Here is a 22968-nt window from a genome sequence, read left to right as displayed (position 1 = left end):
GATAGTCTTCATGTAAACTAGATTGGTGGAGAGAAGCACTTTCAGAAGAAGAAAATGTAGTCAGCAAAATATATGGATTTGCAGGTACATATGACATGCTTAAGAAACTGTAAAACAGGTTAATCTGGTAAAGATGGAAGTTATACATGGAGATAAGGTTAGACTTGCACACTGAGGTCAGATTATGAAGCATTCTTTAAAGCCAGGATAAAGAGTTTGTATTTCTCTTTTTAAAAAGATATTGGAAGCTATTGAAGTTTTCTGAGTAGAGGATGTTAGAAGTGACTACTTAGACTAATCTGGTAGTCTAAGAGCAGATTGAAGGAAGGGAGGGAAGGGAGCCCAATTAGGAAGTGATTGTAAGAATGGAGACATGACATGGTAAGATCCTGATGGAAGTAAGATTGGAAAAAAAAAAAAAGATGCATTAGAAAGACATTACCTCAAGGTTGTTAAATGAGAGAGAGGAAAAATAAAGAAATGTTCTGAGATCTTGAGTCTGAATTACAAGGGGCAATGTCATCCTATTGCCAGAAATACTGAATATGAGGTAATACTGGAAATTCAAATGAAAAGGCATACTAGGTATCAGAAGATAGGTAAGAGGTGACAGATCTGGGGGTACAGATTTGGAAGTCTTTTGCCTAGAAATTGTAAATGAAGCCAAGGAAGTGTGAATAAGCTAAGGAAGGGAGTAGGTAAAGAGAAGACAGCTGAGTTTCCATACTTGGTAGAAGGACCAAAACATGCCTTAAAAGAAGATAGTGATAGTACATTCAGAAAGGTACAGAGAACCAACAAAAACCAACAAAAAAGAGGAGTGTTCAAAGAAACAGACAATGCTGTGGAGGTCAAGGAGAACAAGAACCAACAAAACATTGTATTTGACTGTTAGGGAGGAGAGGTGAGGAGAGAAAGACAAACGTAGACACATCCCATTTATTGAGTGCCTACAGTGAACCACTCTTTGTGGTAGATTCTTTTATAATCATGATTTTATTTCTTCCTCAAAGTAAGATTATGTCCTCCTTTTTCAGATGAGGAAACTAACACAGAACTTACGTTTTTCTGGGTTCAAGATTCAAACCCAAGTCATAAATCTTTTTCCTATATCATGGTGAAGGTCATCTGTAAAAGAAATGGGCAAATCAATTGTGGGCTGCAGTTTGCTGTTGCCTCTTAAATGTTGCCAGAATAAAGATAATTATTCCACTATACCCCTAGCCATAGTCAGATCTAAGGGTTTGGGGTCCTATTCTTACTAGATTTTTGGTTGATAGGGACCTTTGAATTTATCTAATTTTATAGATTAGAAAGTGAGGTTTGGAGGCCATAAAGACTTACTCAAGATAGGGTCACACCTGGTTCTAGAAACTCAGGAGTCTGGACTCTGGATGCGTTCTCCTTCTACTTTTACATACGCCATCTTCTCAGAAATAACAGGTGGTATTTATAGATGTGTACTCCAACAGCCTGAGCTCTTAAGGTTGTTCTCTGGCATCTTAATATCATTTCAAATAGATAACGCCTACTGTAAAAATGCCTGTGACAGACAGTAAGTACTAAAGAAAGTGAAGTTGATTTAATTTTAGATCCATAACCTGTGAGTCTCTTTCCCTTTTAATTAATTTAGTCAGATGCATTTGGAGAGGAGGGCATGCAAGTCATAAGTATCCAGGGTCACTTTTGCTTTGTACAATGATTTTTTTTGTTTGTTTTAATGAGAAAAGGGGAAAAGACTTAAGTGTAGTCCTACTTTATATTCTTTTCAAATAATTGTTTCACAAAGAGTATCTTTAACCTTGTTTTTATTTAATTTACTTCGGTAAGGGGATAGAAAATATAAATACACAAATTCAACATAAACCAGTACTTAATTTCAAGGATAAGTTGTTATCTGGGGGATGTTCCATTCATATAATAAAAGAATTCTTATAAACATTGGCATAAAAAACAAAGATGTGAGAACAACCCATGTTTGACTTTGCTCAGTATCTCAAGTATGTTTTTGTAACCTATCACTTTAATTCACTACCTGTCCCATCCACTGCCATTTATTTAATAACTTAACCACATTAAGATATTTGGTAGGTGAGGCTCGAGTTTATGGCTCACATGTGCTGCTTTGTCTTTTTTCCAGACCTTTGATGAATGTGTAGCTGAGGGCGGCTCAGACTGTGCTCCAGAGAAGCTCTGGCTTCAAATCCCATTCTTCTGCGGCCACAGCTCGGAATGCTGGTAGGGAGATAAAGTTAACTTCAATCAGTAATCTATTTATTATCTCTATAATCTGTATTTCACAAGAGTGAATGTGTTAGTCAAGGGCTAGGTGTAAGGAAGTTCGTGAAAGACCAGACCAAAAATAACATGTAATTAAGTAATACCTAGTTTTTAGTTACCTTTAAGTGCATTAAAAAGATTCTTCATGTAAAACATGCTTGCAATGATTTCTCAGATGCTGGTTTTTAAATTTTTTTGTTTTTGGTGTTAGGTGTCTTGCTATGTTCTAGCAGTGGTCTTAATTAGAGGTCAGAGGTCCTTTCATAAACCTCATTTTCTCCTAAGCTTATTGTTTGAGTCATCCATTTTAGATCAAGAAGAGGCTTAGTGGGTAAATTATTCACCTGGATTTACTGTTAAACTGATTTGACTTTGAGAGAAGCCAAGGTAAAATAAAGATATTATATCTTTAATAGAGTTTATTTCCTCAGAATGTGCTGAGTTTTCAGTTTAAAAAAATATTGGTACGTATTTGTTCTAATCAATCATTTTAATAGGAAAAGTAGAAAAAAACAGGAACACATTCAAAGTTAGTATCTTCCTTAAAACCATGAGCGATATAAGGAATGCCTTCTGTTCTTTCCATCATTATTTGAGATATAGTATTAGATTACTGTGAACCTTAAGGTCCTACTCAATAGATTATATCAACGCATAATACAGTTGACCCTTTGAACAGGACAGGTTTGAACTTCGCAGGTCCACTTAAATGCAGATTTTTAAAAATAAAGATGTATTACAGTACTACATGATCCGTGGTTGGCTGAATCCTCGGATGTGGAGCTGGGGATATGGCGGGCTGACTGTAAAGTTATATGCAGATTTTCAAGTGGGGAATGGGGGATCGGGTCTGGTTGGCACCCCTAAATGCCCGTGTTGTTCAAAGGTCAACTGTAATAACATCAGAACTGGAAGCTTAGAAAGAATGTCTTCTCAATTTTTAATCATTTCCTTACAACAGGGATCAGTAAATTACAACCCGGACACCAAATTTGGCCCATCACCTGTTTGTATAAATAGTTTTATTGGAAGACAACCACATCTATTTATTTATTTATTGTCTGTAGCTGTTTTCACACTGCAAGAGCAGAGTTAAGTAACCAAGTGACCAAGACCATATGACCTGCAGACCCATCTCCGGCTTTACTCTCTGGCTCTTTAGAGGAAAGGTTGCCACCCTTACCTTAGAGCGGTAGAGAGTATATCTCTCCATTGAGCATTACTGAGGAGATTTTAATCACACTTCTTTAGTATGCCTCCCCGATTCATAGAACTGGGAGGCACCTGAGAAATCAACTCGTTTGCTTCCCCAGCTTCCCACCGCCCACGCCAGCTTTTTAATGGCTGAGAAAACAAGCTCAGAAAGGTGAAGTCATCAGCTGAATATCACACTGCTTAAAGGCAGAGCTTGGCATTAGGGTTAGGGAATGTCAGTGCAAAAAAGAACCCAAAGGCATAGTTTATTTAGGGCCAAATCTCTATTATAAACAGCCATTAGCTAAAAACGTGAAAAATAAAAATAAAAGATTCTTAGCAGAGCCATTTCTTATCCTATTTCTGTTTTTAAGAAATATCAGAAAAACCTAAACTCATAAGTTAAATGAAGATAATTGCTACACAAAATTGCTTAGACCTTCCTAGAGAGCTCTTAAAATGAACGAAGTTTAGAGTACAGTTGACCCTGGAACAAGGCGGGGCTTAATCCCAGTATAATTTATAGTTGGTCCTTTGTATCCACGGTTCCTTCGATCTGCGGATTCAACCAACCATGGTCCATGTAGTACTGTAGTATCTACTATTGAAAGATATTTGTGCAGGTCAAACCCATGTTGTTCAAGGGACAACTGTAGTTAACAAAAATTAAATGCACTCATACTAAATCAGATGGGAGGATATGTATACACATTTCTTAACTGTTCAAATTAAGTGTCCTCTACTAAAATCTGAGTTAGCCCTGCGTAGTTGAGCAGAAACTGGGGACAGAGGCAAAGGAAATTAGAAACAGGTGTGCCTCCCAAAGGACATTAATAAAAGGGCATTAAGGCTTTGGATGGACATGTGTTTACCTGTTTTTTCCATAATATACAGTGTCAAAGGCATCAAAAGTACTTAGCAGATTTCACAACCAGTTTTTTTATTCCTTTTTTTTGGTTTTAGGAATGTAGGAAGCAGGTGGGCTATGGATCAAGCCAAATATAACCTAGTTAATGAGTACTTTCTGGTGGGAGTTACTGAAGAGCTTGAAGATTTTATCATGTTATTGGAGGCAGCTTTGCCCCGGTTCTTCAGGGGTGCTACAGAGCTCTATCGTACAGGTATATAAGGATGGGTTTCTTTTTCAACCTGTCCTTAACTTTGTTTGCCACTTGCAAAATATGTGTGATTTGAAGTTTGTTGAATAAAACTCCAGAAAGGCAGGTACATTGTCTGTTTCTCCTCACCATTTTCAATACAAAACAGTACATGGCACACAGATGGTATTCATTAAATATTTTTTTAATGAATAAACCTGCACGAGATTATAATTAAAAGGCATTGTAGGTATAGTGGAAAGATACAAACTACAGGGCCAGCCTTAGAAATGTGTGATATTCAGTAATGCCAGCCATGCATTCCACCCTTTAGACATGTCTAGTGCTATTTAGGTAGGGGTAGGATGGGGAGACTGAGTCACGTTGATAATGATCCTGTGCTATGTCACAGCGCACCTAAAAGAATGCTTCAGCAGCCGTGACAGTATTACATATCTGAAAGTGACCGTGCTGGTCCAATCTAATTCTGATTTTTTTTTTTTTTTTCTGTTCTTTGGTAAGATACAATCAGAGGAACTCTTTTCCTGGAGTATGCATGTGCCCTAGCTTTTAACACATAGGTATAGAGAATAGGTTATGAGAAATCAGCACTAAGTTTGAAAATAGGTATTTTATCATATCTTTAAAAACAAACTAGTCAGAGCACCAAGCATTTGAGAATACAGCATGTAAGGTGACAGCCTACACTTTACCAAGTGGCCATTCTTACTTTTTTTTGAAATAAATTTATTTATTTTTTATTTATTTTTGGCTGCATTGGGTCTTCGTTGCTGTGCGCGGGCTTTCTCTAGTTGCGGCGAGCGGGGGCTGCTCTTCGTTGCAGTGCGTGGGCTTCTCATTGCAGTGGCTTCTCTTAGTTGCAGAGCACAGGCTCTAGGTGCGCGGGCTTCAGTAGCTGTGGAGCATGGGCTTAGTTGCTCTGCAGCCTGTGGGATCTTCCCGGACCAGGGCTCGAACCCGTGTCCCCTCCATTGGCAGGTGGATTCCCAACCACTGCGCCACCAGGGAAGTCCACGATTCTTTTATTATTTGACATCTCATTAAGTCTTTAACAAGGGTAAGGATTTGCATTACAAAGGAATAAATCACAGTTCCAGTATGATTAGGGCACTGCTTTTGCCTGAATGATATTAAGACAAAACAATTAGAGCTTCCCTGGTGGCGCAGTAGTTACAATGCAGGGTACACGGGTTCGAGCCCTGGTTTGGGAAGATCCCACATGCCACGGAGCAACTAGGCCCGTGAGCCACAACTACTGAGCCTGCGCGTCTGGAGCCTGTGCTCCGCAACAAGAGAGGCCGCGATAGTGAGAGGCCCGCGCACCGCGATGAAGAGTGGCCCCCGCTCGCCGCAACTGGAGAAAGCCCTCGCACAGAAACGAAGACCCAACACAGCCATAAATAAATAAATAAATTTATTAAAAACAACAACAACAACAACAAAAAAACAATTATGCTCTTCCATGTGTCATATTAACTTAAACCGTCTCTTCACGTCTCTTCAAATAAACAGGCATTGATCTTTTGTGTGTTCTCAGAATTTATTTACCTTTTCTCTTTTCCCTTTGTAAGTAGGAAAGAAATCTCATCTTAGGAAAACCACAGAGAAGAAACTCCCTACTAAACAAACCATTGCAAAACTACAGCAATCTGACATTTGGAAAATGGAGAATGAATTCTATGAGTTTGCCCTAGAGCAGTTCCAATTCATCAGAGCCCATGCTGTACGAGAAAAAGATGGAGACCTCTACATCCTTGCACAGAACTTTTTCTATGAAAAGATTTACCCTAAATCGAACTGAGTACAAGGTGTGGCAGTTAGATTCTTGAACTACAACTTTGACCCTGTCTTCACCTTACTTCTCAGCTCCACAACTTGGATTGCTGATGGGTGTGTAAGATAATTTGTATTGAACTGAGTTAGGATACAGACAGTGACGTCAAGGAAGTAGATTCTGGCTGATATGTTAGTGGTCTAGGAAGTTTAAGTTTCAGCCTTTTTTTTTTTTTTTTTTTCTGGTTAAATATTGGTGGGAGTTATAACCTCCTGCCTGGACAAAACCTACACATCACCTAAAATAAACACATAGCAGGTCTAATTGAAGGCTAAATATTGAAATACAATTTCAGAAAAAGTTCTGATACTCTTTTTGATAAAGCTTTTTTTTTTCAACTAACCATGAATGAAGATGAATCCATTTGCTACTTCCACCTTCACCTGGAGGTTTGGGTTATACACCTCTACTGGATAGTGTTATTAACTGTTTGGCAGTGTGTACTTTGTTTTTGTGAATCACGTCCCATGAAATTTATTGAAATGTTTGATCACGTTTGCTAAGAATGTATCTGCTGTAGTTGGAACTGCCCATATTTATGTAGGTCATTTTAATTTTCTTAAAAAAGTGATTATTAGTGTTAAAAATCAATTTAAACCATTATTAATACTGTAAAAAGAATCAAAGCAGTATTTCTCATTCCTGTCTCCCCAGTATCTAAGATTGGGGAAACACTTCAAAGAATGTTGACATTGCCTGAAGTTTTGGTTAAGGCTTCCACACATTAATATCAAAAAAGTAAGTTTAGTATTTGTTTCTCCATGGGTTATTTGTAAAGGTGTAAACTGAGGTATTGGTGAGTCCATATTATAACTCCATTTAGTGAGCTGTGGTATGGGTAGGATTTTCCTACTTCTTCTGTACTTTTACTTGTAGACTATTTTTACTAAGGTGCTTTATAATGTGTTTTAAAGCATTGCATTTACAAAAAAAAAAAACGGAAAATGCTGTAAATATTGCATATTTTATGTATTTGGACCAAAAGATCATAAGTAATTAGACAAAAGTGGTTTTGCACCAATTTTATTATGTCAAGTAAAACCATCAGACCTACTGTTCTTGTATTTCTCATTTAACTTTACTGTTAAGACATCACTGCAATGAACTTCAATAACCTTTCAATTTTGATACACAGTACATTATTCATAATTGGGGGCAGTAGTTATAGTGGAAAGAGTACTGGACGAGGAGTCAGAAAACTTGATTTCTTGTCCTGGCTCTGCCACTTACCAGCTGTGTGATCTTGGGCAAGTCACTTAATCTCTCTCTGCCTCAGTTTCCTCATCCTGCAGTGAGGATGATAATACCTGTCCTACCTACCTCACAGGGGTGTTGTGAGGATTAAATGAGATGGCATGTGAAAGCACTTTGAAAACTGTAAGTTGCTATATAAATGTAAGGTATTATGGAAACATCTTTAACATATAGTTTCATACCATTCGTTTTTTAACAAAGAAAGAGAAGAGTCCACCTATAAGCTGGTTGAAAAAACAGTTAATCTTGATATAAATTTGTGTTTAATAAATATCTTCTCAGTGTTTTATCTTCCCTGTTTCAACAACTATTGAAATATTGAAACACCTGTGAACTCTTACAGTTTCCTGAGCAGCTGCTTGAGTTCAGGAGGTTTCATTAGCTGACTCAGGGCAAGGGAAAATTCGCTCTTCAAATTTGGAAGATTTTTCTGATTTTATTTTACATTACCGTTCAGAAAGGGTACCTATTTTATACCTCTGGTTTTTAAGGTATACTTTGCAGAGTTTGATTTCCCTGTGCATTCTTTACCTTCTTCCACTTCTTAAGAGTAGCAGAGATAAAGAATTTTAGAAACATTTTCTAAAAGGATACTCTTTAATAGGTTTAGTTTAAATAAATATCCCCGAACAAGGCCTCACCAAACTGTAAGCATTATAGTCAGGTGGCTTTAAAGGTTATTAATTGCATAGAAGGAGGAGGGAGCGCTACTTATCAAAAGACATTTATAGACAAATTTAAAGAAAAGCTGAAGGAAATTGACAGAAAGAGTCATTGTAGCACCCTTTCCCCCTAATAATAGGACAATAGTATCAACAGGCTTACTTTTCTTACTTGGCTTTCTTTTTGGTGTATTTAATACCTTTTATAGGTATTTGTTGAGAATATATACAAATGATTTCCTTGCCCAAAGTAAAGCACCACCTCAGGATGGGGCATCTGACGTTTGTCTGCTAAGGAACCCTAGTATGCAGGTTATTCTTGGGAGTCCAGCTAAAATCTTCTTGAGGTGCATCAACTCTTTTAGGTAACTAGAGTAGCACATAGTGCACTAGATCTGGGGTCAGTGAACTTTTCCTATAAAGGTTCAGAGAGTAAATACTATTTTAGGCTTTGCACACCATTGGTCTCCATCACAACTACTCAACTCTGCCATACTAGTACAAAAGCAGTCATAGACAGCACATAAATGAATGAGCATGGCTGTGTCCCAATAAAACTTTATTACTGAAACAGGTGACATGCCAGATATGGACCATGGGTTGTACTTTTACAAACTCCTGTAACAGATTATTATTTATGGAGAAATCACTTTTGAATCTGTACTCTAGTGGCCTAAAAGAGTTTATATACTTCCAAAAAAAGCTCCTAACTTCTATCCAAAGAATAGCTTTCTGATTCAGGCAGTCTCTCCCATGGTTTCATAAACTTTTACGACTTCGATTGCTTCCAGGTGGGCGTGTTTTCTTTCCCAGTTTAACAGTTCAGAATAGGGGCATTTATGCTATCATCTTTTAGGGTGGGTTAAAAGTATCCTTCCTGGAGACTGAGGAAGGTTTAGATTTAATTCCATGTGGTCCAGTACAGTCCTAGGAATCTGACAAGTGCAGAGTCCTTATAATACCTAACTTTATAATCAAATAAATAGAACCACTGAGACGACAATGTATTTTTTTAAAGTGGCAAATGTGGTTTTCTTTTTTCAGCCTTTGTGCTTTTTCAGTATTTTGAACCTAGGGAAAAAAATTTTTTTTTATAATACAAAAGCAAATTAACCACTTTGAATTTTAAAAGATAATGTTATATGTGTATGTGTACATATATATATCTATATATGTTTATTTCCTAAAAGAGGAAAAAGTACCTTTTTGTTCAACTTGTATCAACTCCTATTTTCTAATTGCTGTGAAATGGCAACTGTTGATAAATTATTGTGACTGTTTTAAAATGTAATGGGGAGGATATATTTTGATTTTACCCAGCTTTAATCTGTAAAGTATCACTTAAATATATCTGATAGCAACACTTAAAATATTGCATGGGGATTACTTTTCTATCATCCATACGCATTTGTGCAACTTTGAACATATTGGGTGATTCTGAATTCCTGATGATTGGATTTAAATTACTGAAAATCAGAAAAAAGCTTACTGACTTTTAAACTTTGCATTTTATTTTTTATTCTTAAAATTCAATTAATGCCTATAATTTGAAGTCCTCTGTTGCTCTTTCTCAATATTATGTCCTATCAGAGATTCCTAAAATTGTTAGTGCCATCAGTGATTTACAAACAGTATTTTGATATTGCAGATGATTTGCTCATTGTATTTGCATAGTTAGAAAGAAAATAGTTTGTAGACAATGATTCTCTTTTTCTAATAAAATGAAATAAAAATTCTAAAAGCACTAAAGAATTTAACTAAAGGCTGGTTCCCAAATGCATAGCTGGTATTTTAATTTACATTCATATTCTACATAGAGAACATCTGTGTAAACCATCCCTCTGGGTCTTCCCATTGATCATTCTCAAACACACCTACGGTCCTAGAATCCTTTATTATGAGAGAAGCACCCGGTATTGTAACCTTTTATGAAGTTTGTCTTTAAGAGGCCCAGGTGCTTCTACTTCATGAGTTGAAAATTTGACTCTTCATAAATTAGTGCTATTTGCTTTGAGAGGAAGCAAGGCAATTGCTGTTAAGTTTTTGCATCCATTTACGCTATGCGAAGCTGCTGAATGATGCCAACTAAACTGCTGCTCAGGCAGCCTTTTGAGGGAAAAAGCAACCCTGTTTCAGATGCACTGCCAATTCAGCTCCTCTGGAGTGGAGCTTGCTTTCTGATTTCCTGGAGTGGGAATTGTAAAGAATGAAATGGGCGATCAGTTAGTCAGATTTATTCTATAGTTTAAGTTCATGCAGCTTTGTGACCTTTCCAGTACTATTTATAAAAGGACCCTGATGCTGATGATCTCTTTAAAACACATCGCTGGTAAGCCTATGGTTTAGACACACTGGTGCTGTCTGATTTTTCGGACAGCTTCTTTAGCTTTCTATTGAGAGTCAGGTGTATGAGCATCTCTAAAACAGTGTCAAATGTAATTTTGACAAACATGGATTGTATATTTTGACTTTTATTTTACAAGTACACAGACAGCTGAAGAGTGCCTTTTTTCCTCACAATCCATGTTGGAAGATGCTCACTCCTTCCTCTGTCTCTGCTTTCTCTTCTCTCCCCTTCCCCTGTTCAGTTGATTCATTTATGCAATACTGTTTCCAACTTGAAACCGTTTTGTCACATCTGTTGGAGAGATAATCACTCCTTTTCCTTAACATTCTGCCAGCTTTCTGTTGTTGAAGTGTTTCAGTTGATTACCTGATGCAAAAGCTATAAAATAAACACTCAGTGGGAAGGGCAAAAATGGTTTGGTGTCCTGTTTTAATATTTTCTTCCGTAGCCTTGACGCTGAAGGATGTTTTCCAAGTGGACTCAGTGTTCAGCGTCATCAACTTAACCCTCAGATATCACTGCCACCAGAGAGGTACGTGTCATCACTGGTCTGTCGTGGTTTTCTGGCTTATTTGTGACTTGCAGACTGACAGGCCTTTGCTGCATTTTGCTTTGTACTCCACCATTGGCAGTGAAATTTCAGATAGAAGATTTACAAGGTATACTTAGGATATACTCTTAATTAGAATTAAAAAGGAAATGAGGAAAGGGCTATCAACTTAGAATAAAAAGGAAATTTGAAAGAAAAAAGTTAATCTGATTAACATTTATTGCACAGTTTAGACACGTCCATAATATTTCTTTGAGAATACACATTTCTGATAATTATGCTTTTCACCCTTAAAGGAGAAACTCTCAATTAACATAGATTTCCAGTTCTCAGCCACTGACTCATTATTCTAAGCAAGCATCGTATGATATTGGGTTGAATAAAATACCAGTTCAGTGGTACATTGTCTAAACAGGGAATTTGGTCTGTACCCACAGAGGCAGAACAGAGAGCATGGATTTGAGAGTCAAATGGACCTGCATTTAGCAGTGTGACTTCAGTCAGTGGAGAGAACAGTATCGTTGTAAAGGTTGGACAAGGTAGATACAAAGTGCTGGCCCAGGGTAGACTAATAACTGGTAGCTTTTATAGGCTGGGTTAGACTATTGTCAGGAAGCTGACCTGCCCTTCTGACCCTGCTGAATACTGGTGGTCACTTTAGAGAAGATGTTTTTATAAATATTTTTGAATACCACTGAATTTTACTTTTTTACTGATAACCTACTAATGCCTTTTACTTATGTCAAGAATAGCATAGCTATTCTTGATTCTGATACCTGCTGTTGTTTCCACCTACAAATTTTCTATGAGAAAAGGGGGGTGGCTGATCTAAAGGAGAGCTTGCTTGTTCCAGAAGTGGCTGTGTCCACATATTATCATACTTGAACACTGTGGACTGCAAAGTAGCACATACATAAAATCAGGATACCTGAAGTAAAACGATTTGCATTCTTTCAACTCTGTGAGAAATGAGGACATTTGCCTTAATTATCAATTAATTAATCATGTTAGAATTCCAAGTTTTGGGGATATCTGAAAAATAAACTTCGTACATAATCATTGTCGCCTAAACCTGCATATTTTCACTGTACTCTTATCATCACTAGCCCTTTTTTAAAGCAGCAGTTGAACTTTCTGAATTTTCCTCCAGTAGTAACAAGTGCAAAATGCATATTCCAAATCACCGTCCACTTGTTTTCTTTCTCTGAAGGCATCTGCCCACCCGTTACCTAGCCTTGCCTCCGTTATGCCCTGTCTCACCTTTGTCACCACAGAGCACAGGGTGGAACCCTGCAACAAAATAAAAAAATAATAACAACATCAGCAGCAACATTGACTTCAAAATGCAAGTTTTCCCCCTTTCTACTTCAGGAATAACCAGTCGAACAAATAAGAAAACTTTATAAAGTCACTGTTCTCTTTGTGATCTGCTGTATTTCTTCTAGTAGCATGAGACTAAAAGTTAAAAATATTTCAAGGGCCTATTTAAGGTAAAATGGATTTCTTGATAATATATTTAGTTCATAAGACCTGTGAGGGGGAAACAAAAGGAAAAATGTCCAAGGATTTTTTTTTTTTTTCCTTTCACCTGTTTCATTCTATGAGAGAGAATACTAAGTCCCTTGAATAGATTATTTTTTTGGTCTGAAAACAAGGACAATGGGAATTCATGAAAAGATCATCCCTAAGAGTTGGCCAGTTGTTACTCCTTTCTTCCCACCTTTTGGTCCTATGTTTATTCAAAACCAAATGACCAGCTTGGTGAGATCACCATACCCATTTTTGTAAACCTTTGTTAGCTTTGTGTTTTACCTTGAAAACTGAGGTCTCAGACTTCATTTAATTTCCTGTATTTCCATAAGAGTCAGTACTTGCCTCCTTTTCCCCCAGTCATTCACCATATACATATCACTTCTGGAGATTCTCATAACTGGACAACTGAAAGTCACTTGAAAGATGCAATCACAAAGTATAGAGAGTTCTATGACTGGCTGTGAGAAACAGGCAGTTTGTATGGTGGTTAGAATATGGGCTCTGGAGCACCACCATTTACTAGCTATTTGATCTTGTGCAAATTAAACCCCCCCCACCCACGTCTGAATTGTCTCATCTGCAAAATGGGAATAGCACATATCAACAGTTAGTTTGAGGACTGAGATATATGTAAACGTAGTACTTACTTGGTTCCTGTTATATAGTAAGTGTTAAAGAAATGCTAACATTTAAATAAGAAAGCAAAAGATGAGGAGCCACCTATTTGGACCTACTGTGTTGCAGTGTGTATCCACTCAGTCACTCATTAACATATGCCAGGCGTGAGGAATAGGAAAGATGAACAAAAGAGGCATGGCCTCTGTTGTGAAGAGAGGGTGTAAAGAAGAAATACAAAGCATCGTGCAAAAATCTCATTCTTACCTTACTGATAAACCACCTCTTTTTGTGGTTGAGGATACATAACCTGCACCAACCCCCAGTCCCCTGGATCTTTTAAAACACTTAAGAGCTTCATCTCTTTCGTATAACCTTGAAATAGCAGAAGAACCAACCTCGCCCAGGTAATCAAGTTCTAGACACCTAGTACCTATTACTTTGCTCTAAAATGTAGATTTCCATCTTCATCTCTACAACAGGCTTCATTTCATGACAAATGAATCTGTCCTCCCACTTCTCTAGACGCCTAGTTGGGTTCGTAGGTTAAAATAATAAGGTTTTACTGTGAGAGGCATTGTTGATCTTCAGAGATAATTTTTAATTCTATTACATTTTAATTCCAAAGTCATTTAAACAATGAGAAAGACAAATAAAACAATGCTTTATTTGTGGTCCCAATCTAACAAATGGGTTGTAGTCTCAGAATTCATTATAAGCTGGTTCTTTGAAATCCATGTGGAACCAACATACATGTGGGCCAGCCTAACCCACAAAAGTTAGTTTAATCTAAACATTCAAGGATTTATCCCTTCCTTAGAGCAGAGGAACATGAGGGCTGTGTCCTTTGGGGAGCTTACTGTGTTTTTCTGCCATTTTCCCCAAGGAGATTTTTCAGTCTTGAGTCCTAAAGATAAGTAGTTCATATATTTTTTTTAATTTTTATTTATTTATTTATTTATGGCTGTGTTGGGTCTTCGTTTCTGTGCGAGGGCTTTCTCTAGTTGTGGCAAGCGGGGGCCACTCTCCATCACGGTGCGCGGGGCCTCTCACTATCGCGGCTTCTCTTGTTGCGGAGCACAGGCTCCAGACCTGTGCTCCAGACGCGCAGGCTCAGTAATTGTGGCTCATGGGCCCAGTTGCTCCACGGCATGTGGGATCTTCCCAGAACAGGGCTCGAACCCGTGTCCCCTGCATTGGCAGGCAGATTCTCAACCACTGCACCACCAGCGAAGCCCGACTATTGAGTTTTGAAAGATCGTTGCAGCAGTGTAGAGAACATGGTCTCAGGCTGAAAGCTGGGGACATGAGAACCTCTAAGGAGTTTACTGCAGTTGTCAAGGGAAGTGGTGATAAGGTTGGGGAGAAGCAGATGCATCTCAGTGCCAGAAACCCCAACATTTGGTGACAGATGGGATGTGATCAGTAAATGGAGAATGGGGGCAATATTTGGGTTTGCAAAACAGCATCTATACAGATGCTCAGCATCCTTTGCCTTTGCCCCAATTATGCAATGGTGATTGTTTTCCAGGTGAAAGTTTATAAAGCAGACCAGTGTCTGCCCAGAGAACCTAGCACCACAAAGACAGGATTCACTGTCTCACTGTTAAATGCTTCATTCCCATGCCTCTTTTTGCTCATTCAGATTTTGTGACCTGGGTTAGGGTTTGGCAAAGAATTTCCCTAAAAGCACCCCTACTGTCCTGTGGTTTGATGTCAAAGGCATCTAGTGAAACACGCCAATCAACTTTAGCCTCTCCCTTATCTGTGTGACTTCCCTAAAGCTGAAGCTTCAAAATTAAAGTCATGCCTGGAAATGTTTCACATCATTATCACTGAGAGAGTTTATAGGGAAATAGAGAAAACCTGGTTGGATTGATTTTCATTCTAGGGTTTCAGTCAAAGGTTTGGGCAACTAGATTACTAGAGCTGTCAGCCTAACAGTGATGCTGGAAAAGAAACAGGATGAGCTCTAAGTACAGTAAGACTGACTCTGTCCAGATTTTTTGCTAAGTACTACCCCTCCCCGCCCCCCCCACCAATAAACAGGTAACATGATGACACGTATTTTGAACTATAAGAATGTTAAGGGCTTCCCTGGTGGTGCAGTGGTTGAGAATCTGCCTGCCAATGCAGGGGACACGGGCTCGAGCCCTGGTCTGGGAAGATCCCACATGCCACAGAGCAACTGGGCCCGTGAGCCACAATTACTGAGCCCGCGCCATCTGGAGCTTGTGCTCCGCAACAAGAGAGGCCGCGACAGTGAGAGGCCCACGCACCGCGATGAAGAGTGTCCCCCGCTCGCCGCAACTAGAGAAAGCCCTCGCACAGAAACGAAGACCCAACACAGCCCCCAAAAATTAATTAATTAATTAAAAAAAGAATGTTAAGAAATTCCTCTCCCTGAGCAATCCACTGAGAGGCTGGAGTCAGGCAGATCCAAGACTGATTATCCTGGGATTCTAGAAGCACAGTTCAGTTTTTTCTCTTTCTCCCTCTCCGTCTCTTTCTTCCTTTTTTCCAATTTAAATCATTCAGTCTCTTAGTAGAATCTTGACATCAAAGAATTTCTTGACACTTAAACACTCAATTTGTGATTTTTGAAAAGACTGTACCTTCTTAAAGTAGCAAATTAAAGCTTTAACCTATATTTACTTGAGTGTTAAAATCTGGCATAAGTAGACCTACAGTACCCAAGTGATCTGGCATCCGACCTTTGGTTTTACTTGGCAAACATGAACCAATTTGGCCTACCTCAGGGTATTTCACATAGCATCCCTAGAGATTTATTTATAGTGTTTGTGGCAATAACATTCAATTTGTATCTGTTTTACTGATTCTGGGTGTTCCCTTAATAACACAGCCAGACTGAGATATAAAAAAACAATGCAGAGTGTTTTCAGTCTTATGTGCTAGAAACTGATATTTTTTAAGCATCTCTCAAAACTGACTGGCTGAAGTGTACCTTTTCTGGGTAACAGAGCTCACCAGTAATTCCATTTGAAGTGAGCAGAGCCTTTCTGAAAATGGCTGAGGGGAAATAAGTAACATTTTATTCAACCAAGAGTAACCAGAGACTTTTTCTTTTTTTCCTTTAAAAGTAATTTAAATTCTCCAGAGGACTGGTAATTAGGTCTCTTGGCAGAGCATGGTTATCTGATCAGACTGTCATGCCCGTAAAACAGTGAAAACGCAAGATGTTGATTCTTTCATATGTGTTTTTAAAGGAGGCGATGGACTTTAAACTCCCCTCTTGGTCTTTCTCACTCGTGCTCTGTTTCTGTCTCTCATATGGGGGCTTTTCAGATAAAACTTTAGACAAGAACAATGTTTAAAAAGTGGGCCAGTTATATTTTGCTTCTCTATTTCTACCATGCTGATGGTCCCCTACTCGATTATTTAAACACTGGTCCAAATCCAGATGGAATTAGATGCCCCTTACTGCAGTCAGACAGTCTGTAATGTTTGATACAGATCTTCTGAGTGGACAAGATGAGATTAGATTGGTCTCTCTGGGAGCCAACCCTATTCATTTCGCAAGAAAGTTATCCTGGAGGCCTGAGGGCTGCCAAGAGCAAAGTGGAAACAGAGCCCAGTCTTTTTCCTCTGATCAAGATCCACAGTTGGTTCCACATTAAACAGTGGAGCACTCGATGGTAAAAGGATTTGAATAATGAATGGGATCCGAAGCCAAGAAGGAGGTCTCCGCCACCCACGACTGGAATATGAAACTTCATGTGTTGTAACTTTATTACCATTTTTTGTTTAACGTGTGACAGAGACCTAAATCTCTGGCATGGAGTCAGTGGCTATTATTAGGTATTGGGTTTTTTTTTTCATTGAATTGATATTTATTGAGCCCCACTCTGTGCCAGTCACTGCACTACAGACCTCTCCGTGCGCTATGAGCTTTAACCCTCAGAATAATCCTCATATTTAATCCTTTACAGTTGTATAGAATGTTACACTTTACGAGGCACTTGCATATTTATCTTCCCATTATACTCTCACCTGAAATGTGGGTAGCATTGTCCTCACTTTACAACTGAGAAAACTGACACAGCTACGAAGAGGAAGAGGAGCTAGCCCAGCCCTCGTGATTCTTGCTCCACCAAACTCTGATGTCCTTCCTGCTGCGTTCCTGTCTCTCCCAAGTGAGCAGAGGCTCTGATACAGATTAACAGTTAGTTGCAGTGGTTCTCAAAGTGCACTCCTGTCTCCGGACCAGTAACATCGGCATCACCTGGGAACTTGCTGAAAGGCTGATGCTTAGGCGCCAGACCTTCTGAGTAGGGTCAGCAATCTGCGTGTTAACAAGTCCTCCAGGTGGTTCTGACACAGACTAAAGTTCAAGACCCACCGGACTAGAGCCCTGGTCTAAAGGTGAGAGGACAAACTCACCTAGGTTAAGTAACCTGTGAAAGGCCTCTCATAATAAAGAAGTTGTGAGCTAAGATTTGAACCCAGGTCTGTCTGGCTCCAACATCACCTGTTTCCTATTTTGGGTTCCTTACTATAGTCTTAGATTTTTCCATGTTGGTAAGTTCCTTTCTGAAATACCCTTTGGGGGAGGGGAGAGGTGGTCAATAAGAAGACAAAGGTCTCTGGATGTGTTCTTCTGGAGAAAGGCACAGATTCTGCCCCATCTAATGAGTTTCTGCTTTCTGGGGGAGATGAACAGGAGGGGTGGTCCTCAAAATGGCTACTAGAATGTCCAAGTCAGGAAATCCGGGAATACAGCTGAGGGTCCAAAATAGCTGTCCAGAGTGAGCACATGGCACCCGGATCGTTCCTGGCCCAAGTTCTTTGTTCACTCTTGATATTTCACTGTGATGGAGTTAATGGCGGGGGGGGGGGGGGTCCTTGTTCCCTGCCTTGCGATACTCCTGCAGCCATGGCTTGAGGCAGAATGGGAATACCTGCAGCTCCTTGGAAATCCCTAGTGCTCTCCTCACTGGCTGAGATCCATAGCCTGTGGTCACACGTGGACTTTTCCAGTTGTGTGGAGTAAACAAAAGTGCCTACCTGTTTCTCATGAATTTTGTCTGCATTTTTTGTTTTTCCTCCTTGAAGCAAGAGCCCAAACCAAGGTTTAGTCCATAGCTCAGAGGTCTTCCAGGGAAATAGAACTGGTCCCCATCCTGCGTAGCAAGGCCTTCCTTCCACAGGCTCTAGAGATCAGCAAAGCAGCAGACTGAGCCCTTGGGTACAATGTGTTTGTTCTCTTCAACACATTCTTTTTGAAAGAAGGAAACTGCTGTCCATGTACAGAACACTTCCTATATGCCGGCACTGTGCTAAGTGCTTTGCATATGTTATTTCATCCTATTAAAACTCCAAGGAAGATACTACTATTAGCCCCATTTTACAGACGAGGAAAATGAGGCTCACAGAGGTCCAGACGCTTTCCCACAATCGCACGGCTGGGAAGTGGTGAAGTAGGATTCAAATCCAGGTCTGAGTGCAAATTTCTAGCTCTCGACCACTGTGGGGCACAGGCTCAGACAGCTGTGACGTTGGGGGAGAAGGTCTGTTTTGGTCTGTTTTGAAAGTCTTGCCACATTCTATTTCAGCCTCTTTCCTCCAGCCCCACAGGGCTTGGCAACAGGAGAAGTGCGACCCTGGAGCTATGGCACTCATCCATGTGGGCCACAGCTGTGGTTGTAACTCGGCAAAGGCCTCCACCGGGAAGGCTTGCAACTAGAAGTTGGGAGGGGCATGCTTAGGCCATTTTGGTTTTTTGAAATGCTTCCTCCAAGTCTCTATTTCTTACTTCATACCTCGTACCCCAGTAGATAAACAGTAGTTTGTTGTTGTTGTTACTGTCTAAAGAGTAACCAGATTCAGTGTTTGGAAAATCACTGTAGGTGCTTTGGGTCTGCTTTCAGTGTGCAGGCCTGTCCGAGTCCTGGGTTCCTGGGTCAGCAAGGGCATGTTAGGAGTTCTCCCAGGGCACTCCGATTCTGGTAGGGACACCAGGGGCAAACCTTGCCTTTGCACAACAGACGTCATGGCAGGAGGTGGTCCAGGCTGCTCTGGGGAGGTGGAAGGTGCAAAGCCTCCCTTCAGGTGCTGCTTGGAGCAGACTTGGCCCCGATCCAAAGTGGGGACCCAGGAAAGTCTAGTTGTCTCCCAGCATCTGTGTCCTCTCCCACACTCTCTCCCTCTATGTACCAAGGGCCTTTCTGCAAAGAAGGGTTTGGAGATATCTAGGGCTAGTGAATCTAACCTCCGCCCCCCCAGGGTGGGGAAGCAGAGCTGGAAATTTGCAGTGTGTACATGGCCTGAAGCCAAAGGACTAACACCTCTGCCTCGTGGGGTGGGAGTCCGGCACCCTGGGGCAGGGAGGGGCGGCACCTTGGCAAGTGAGTAGGAGGGCCTCCTGCCCCCCGGAGTTCACTTTGTAGGTGGTACCTGCTCTGAACTGTCCAGAGACCTATGAAGCTGGTTATATCCCATTACCGCCTCTCCCACCACCCCCCTGCAACACACCTCCCCTGCCCCCAGCATTCCCTGTGTGTGTCGGGGAGGTTTCCCAGCACCTCCCTCGCGGACAGATCAGACCCATCCGAGTCAGATGGAGCCTCCCATTTAGTCACTTAGGCCTCTGGAGTCTGGGTGGCCCAGGCCTCATGCCAAACCCACTACTGCTAATAGCAATACGATTATAATGGCTTTTATTCTTAAATTTCCTCTCTTCCAGGAGCCCCAAGGTCTTTAACAAACGGAAGAATTATGCTGCAGGCCAAAAAATAGAAACTGAGAGAAAACATACACCTTATTCCAATTCTACTCCTCCTTCACGGCCTTGCACAGATGCTTTGAAGGGTGGATGTTAAAGATTTATAAGTTTGGGTGAGTGGGTATGGATGAGGAAAGGGGACCCGAGGCTTCTTATGGCCTCAGATCCCACCAGCTTTTCCATCTTCTCTTCCTCTGGTTTGACAGCTCCAAGATCTTGGAACTCTGTGTGGGTAGTCTGACAGACTTGTGTCTTGGAAGAAGAGATGAAGTTCAGTATGATTACGTTTGCCTCTCATGCCTCAGAGGTGCCTCCGGAGCCCAGCTTATTGCCGTACAGCTTAGGACAGGCAAGAAACGAGGAGTTGGACAACATCGCGTCCAGTTCTGACCGCCCCTTTTCTCACCAGGGGTTCAGGCAGTGTCTACCAGGTTTTGTTTTCTCTCTTTTGGAGGAGAGAATACTATCTATCAAGATTTGATCTTCTGGTTCAAACTTATTCTTCACACTGATGACAGAATTGTCTTCCATAGAGAATTTGCTCCCTCCCTCAAAAAGTCTCAGTGGCTTCCCACCACTGTGGGAAGGGGTTTCAGCTCCTTTAAAGAAGCACTCAAAACCTTCTATGATATGCCCCTACCTATTTCTCAGCCTCCTTTAGCCCTATAGCTCTCTTGTAACCTGGGGACACCAGACCACTCACATATACTTTCATGCCTTTGCCCAGTTTCTTTTCCCAATTCTCTATGGAAATCCCTCTCACCATTCAAGGCCTGGATCAAACAGCATTTCTCTGGGACAGTTTCTTTAATCCTGAGGGTCAGAATCTATTGTTCCTGCCACTATACCCACACAACCCACTGCTTGCGCCTACGTTCAGTAACAGTGACGTGTGAAGCACATGCTTTGGAATGAGACAGACCTGAATCCAAGTCCTGGCTCTGTCAGTTACCTGCCGTTTGACTGTCGGAAAATCACCCATCTCTAAGCTTTCCTGTGCTACAGAAAGTAAAACCAAAGCCTACATTACCTTATAGTGTTGTGAGGATTAAATGGGGTCATATCTGTAAAATCCTTAGGAGAAGAAAATTGTGGGCAAGCTGAAGGCCTTGATGTTTCCTAATGCTGCATTCTCACCCACTGTGCGGTCAGCTCTAGGTCAGGCCCTGCTGGCCATCTTGACACTTACCCCACCCAACTCCAACACCATGTCTTGTGCAGAGTGGGCATTCAACAGACATTTCAGACATTTGTAAAGCACTTAATTTCTTTGTTCCTCAGTTTCTCTCTCTGAACAGCAGTGACAAAGAGTAGCCAAAGGAACATTCTGGGCTCTAAAGAAAACTTCCCCAAGCACTCCTCCCAAGACCGGAGCCTGTTGTTAATTGGAAAATAAATGGCTCTCAGCTGAGCAGCCTTCGCCTTTCGTGGGGGCCTCCTGCAAGGCAGTGGCTGCTAGGGAGAGAGTTACACCTCCTCTGAGGATAATAATGACTGCCCTACACTCCTTTGGAAGAATGTTGGAAGATAAATGAGGTAATCCACCTGACAGCTTTCTGAGCTCTTATGAAAAAGATACCCTTGAAATATAGGATACAGGTGTGCCTTGCTTTGGTTTGTGAATTGGGGGGATTTTATGAAAATCCCCACCTACAAAACAGACAAATTAAGGGGTGAAAATTAGCATCACAAACAGCCTCTTGGCTTGACAGAAAGATTCACAGCGGGATCCCTTTAAATAGCCAGCTCCCCTAGTGCATTTAAAATATGACTCAATTTATAAAGAATTTGATTTACATACACCCAGCGAGGAACACGTCTACTGCAGAAGGGGAGGCACATATGTTTTTTATAATAAAGATTGATAACTGTGGGGTTTTAAAAATATAAAATATTTCTTTCTTCTCATGATCTTTAATCATGCAGTTAACACTTCCACTGCTAGGAAGCAGCTCTGAAAACTGCAGATGTGGCTGCGGGGAGTTGGGGCAGACCCTCCGGAGTACAGCTCCAGGAGAGAGCAGGCAGGACGGGCTCTGCTCGGCTGACATCGATGGGAATAAAGAAAGAAGTGGCTTGAGATCACATCTGAATGCGACGTGCTGTTCCTAATTGGGTTAAAGCCTTTCCAACTTAATATAAGGTTAAAAATCACCAAGCAGTGAATCTTTTTTGTTTTTTTTTTTAAATCAGAGGTTTTAATAAACTATTATGAAGAATTAATGCTGTCCATCTTTTTTTTTTTTTTTTTTTAATTTTATAGCTACTTTTATTTTTATTTATTTATTTATTTTTGGCTGTGCTGGGTCTTCGGTTCGTGCGAGGGCTTTCTCTAGTTGCGGCAAGTGGGGGCCACTCTTCATCGCGGTGCGGGGACCACTCTTCATCGCGGTGCGCGGGCCTTTCACTATCACGGCCCCTCCCGTTGCGGGGCACAGGCTCCAGACGCGCAGGCTCAGTAGTTGTGGCTCACGGGCCCAGCTGCTCCGCGGCATGTGGGATCTTCCCAGACCAGGGCTCGAACCCGTGTCCCCTGCATTAGCAGGCAGATTCTCAACCACTGCGCCACCAGGGAAGCCCAAGCAGTGAATCTTTAATGTCTGAAAAAGTAAAAATCAGCCTTATTTAGAGGAGGGACCATATGTAACAGATGCAGAAGCCAGTAGATATGAATGAGCTCATCGTTCAAATTTCCTCTTTAGGAGTATTTAGGTATGTTGTGCGTGCGTGTGCGCGCATGCGCGCCAGCTGCTGCTTGGCAAGGTTGAGGGGAGCGCGCTAGTGGGAATAATGACCTCCCAAAGATGTCCATGCCCTAATCCCCAGAACCTGTGAATGT

The 22968-nt window shown here is 40.8% G+C and overlaps 1 protein-coding gene across 2 annotated transcripts in view; it reads left to right on the top strand.

The window, feature by feature from the left end:
* The window catches only part of HS2ST1 (heparan sulfate 2-O-sulfotransferase 1), a 195138-nt gene extending 184037 nt beyond the window's left edge, over positions 1 to 11101 (top strand). Inside the window, exons 5-7 of one of the 2 annotated variants that reach the window (XM_082408707.1) lie at positions 2141 to 2238; positions 4438 to 4595; positions 6164 to 11101. In XM_082408707.1, the coding sequence (XP_082264833.1) occupies positions 2141 to 2238; positions 4438 to 4595; positions 6164 to 6393 (486 nt within the window). In that variant the 3' untranslated portion in view covers positions 6394 to 11101. The remainder of the gene's footprint in view (positions 1 to 2140; positions 2239 to 4437; positions 4596 to 6163) is intronic. The other variant, XM_082408708.1, reaches the window with a different exon arrangement.
* Positions 11102 to 22968: the final 11867 nt, after the last annotated feature.

Source organism: Balaenoptera borealis, assembly GCF_965194805.1.
Source record: "Balaenoptera borealis genome assembly, chromosome: 1".
Lineage (NCBI taxonomy): Eukaryota > Metazoa > Chordata > Mammalia > Artiodactyla > Balaenopteridae > Balaenoptera > Balaenoptera borealis.
This window is presented reverse-complemented; position numbering and strand designations above follow the sequence as displayed.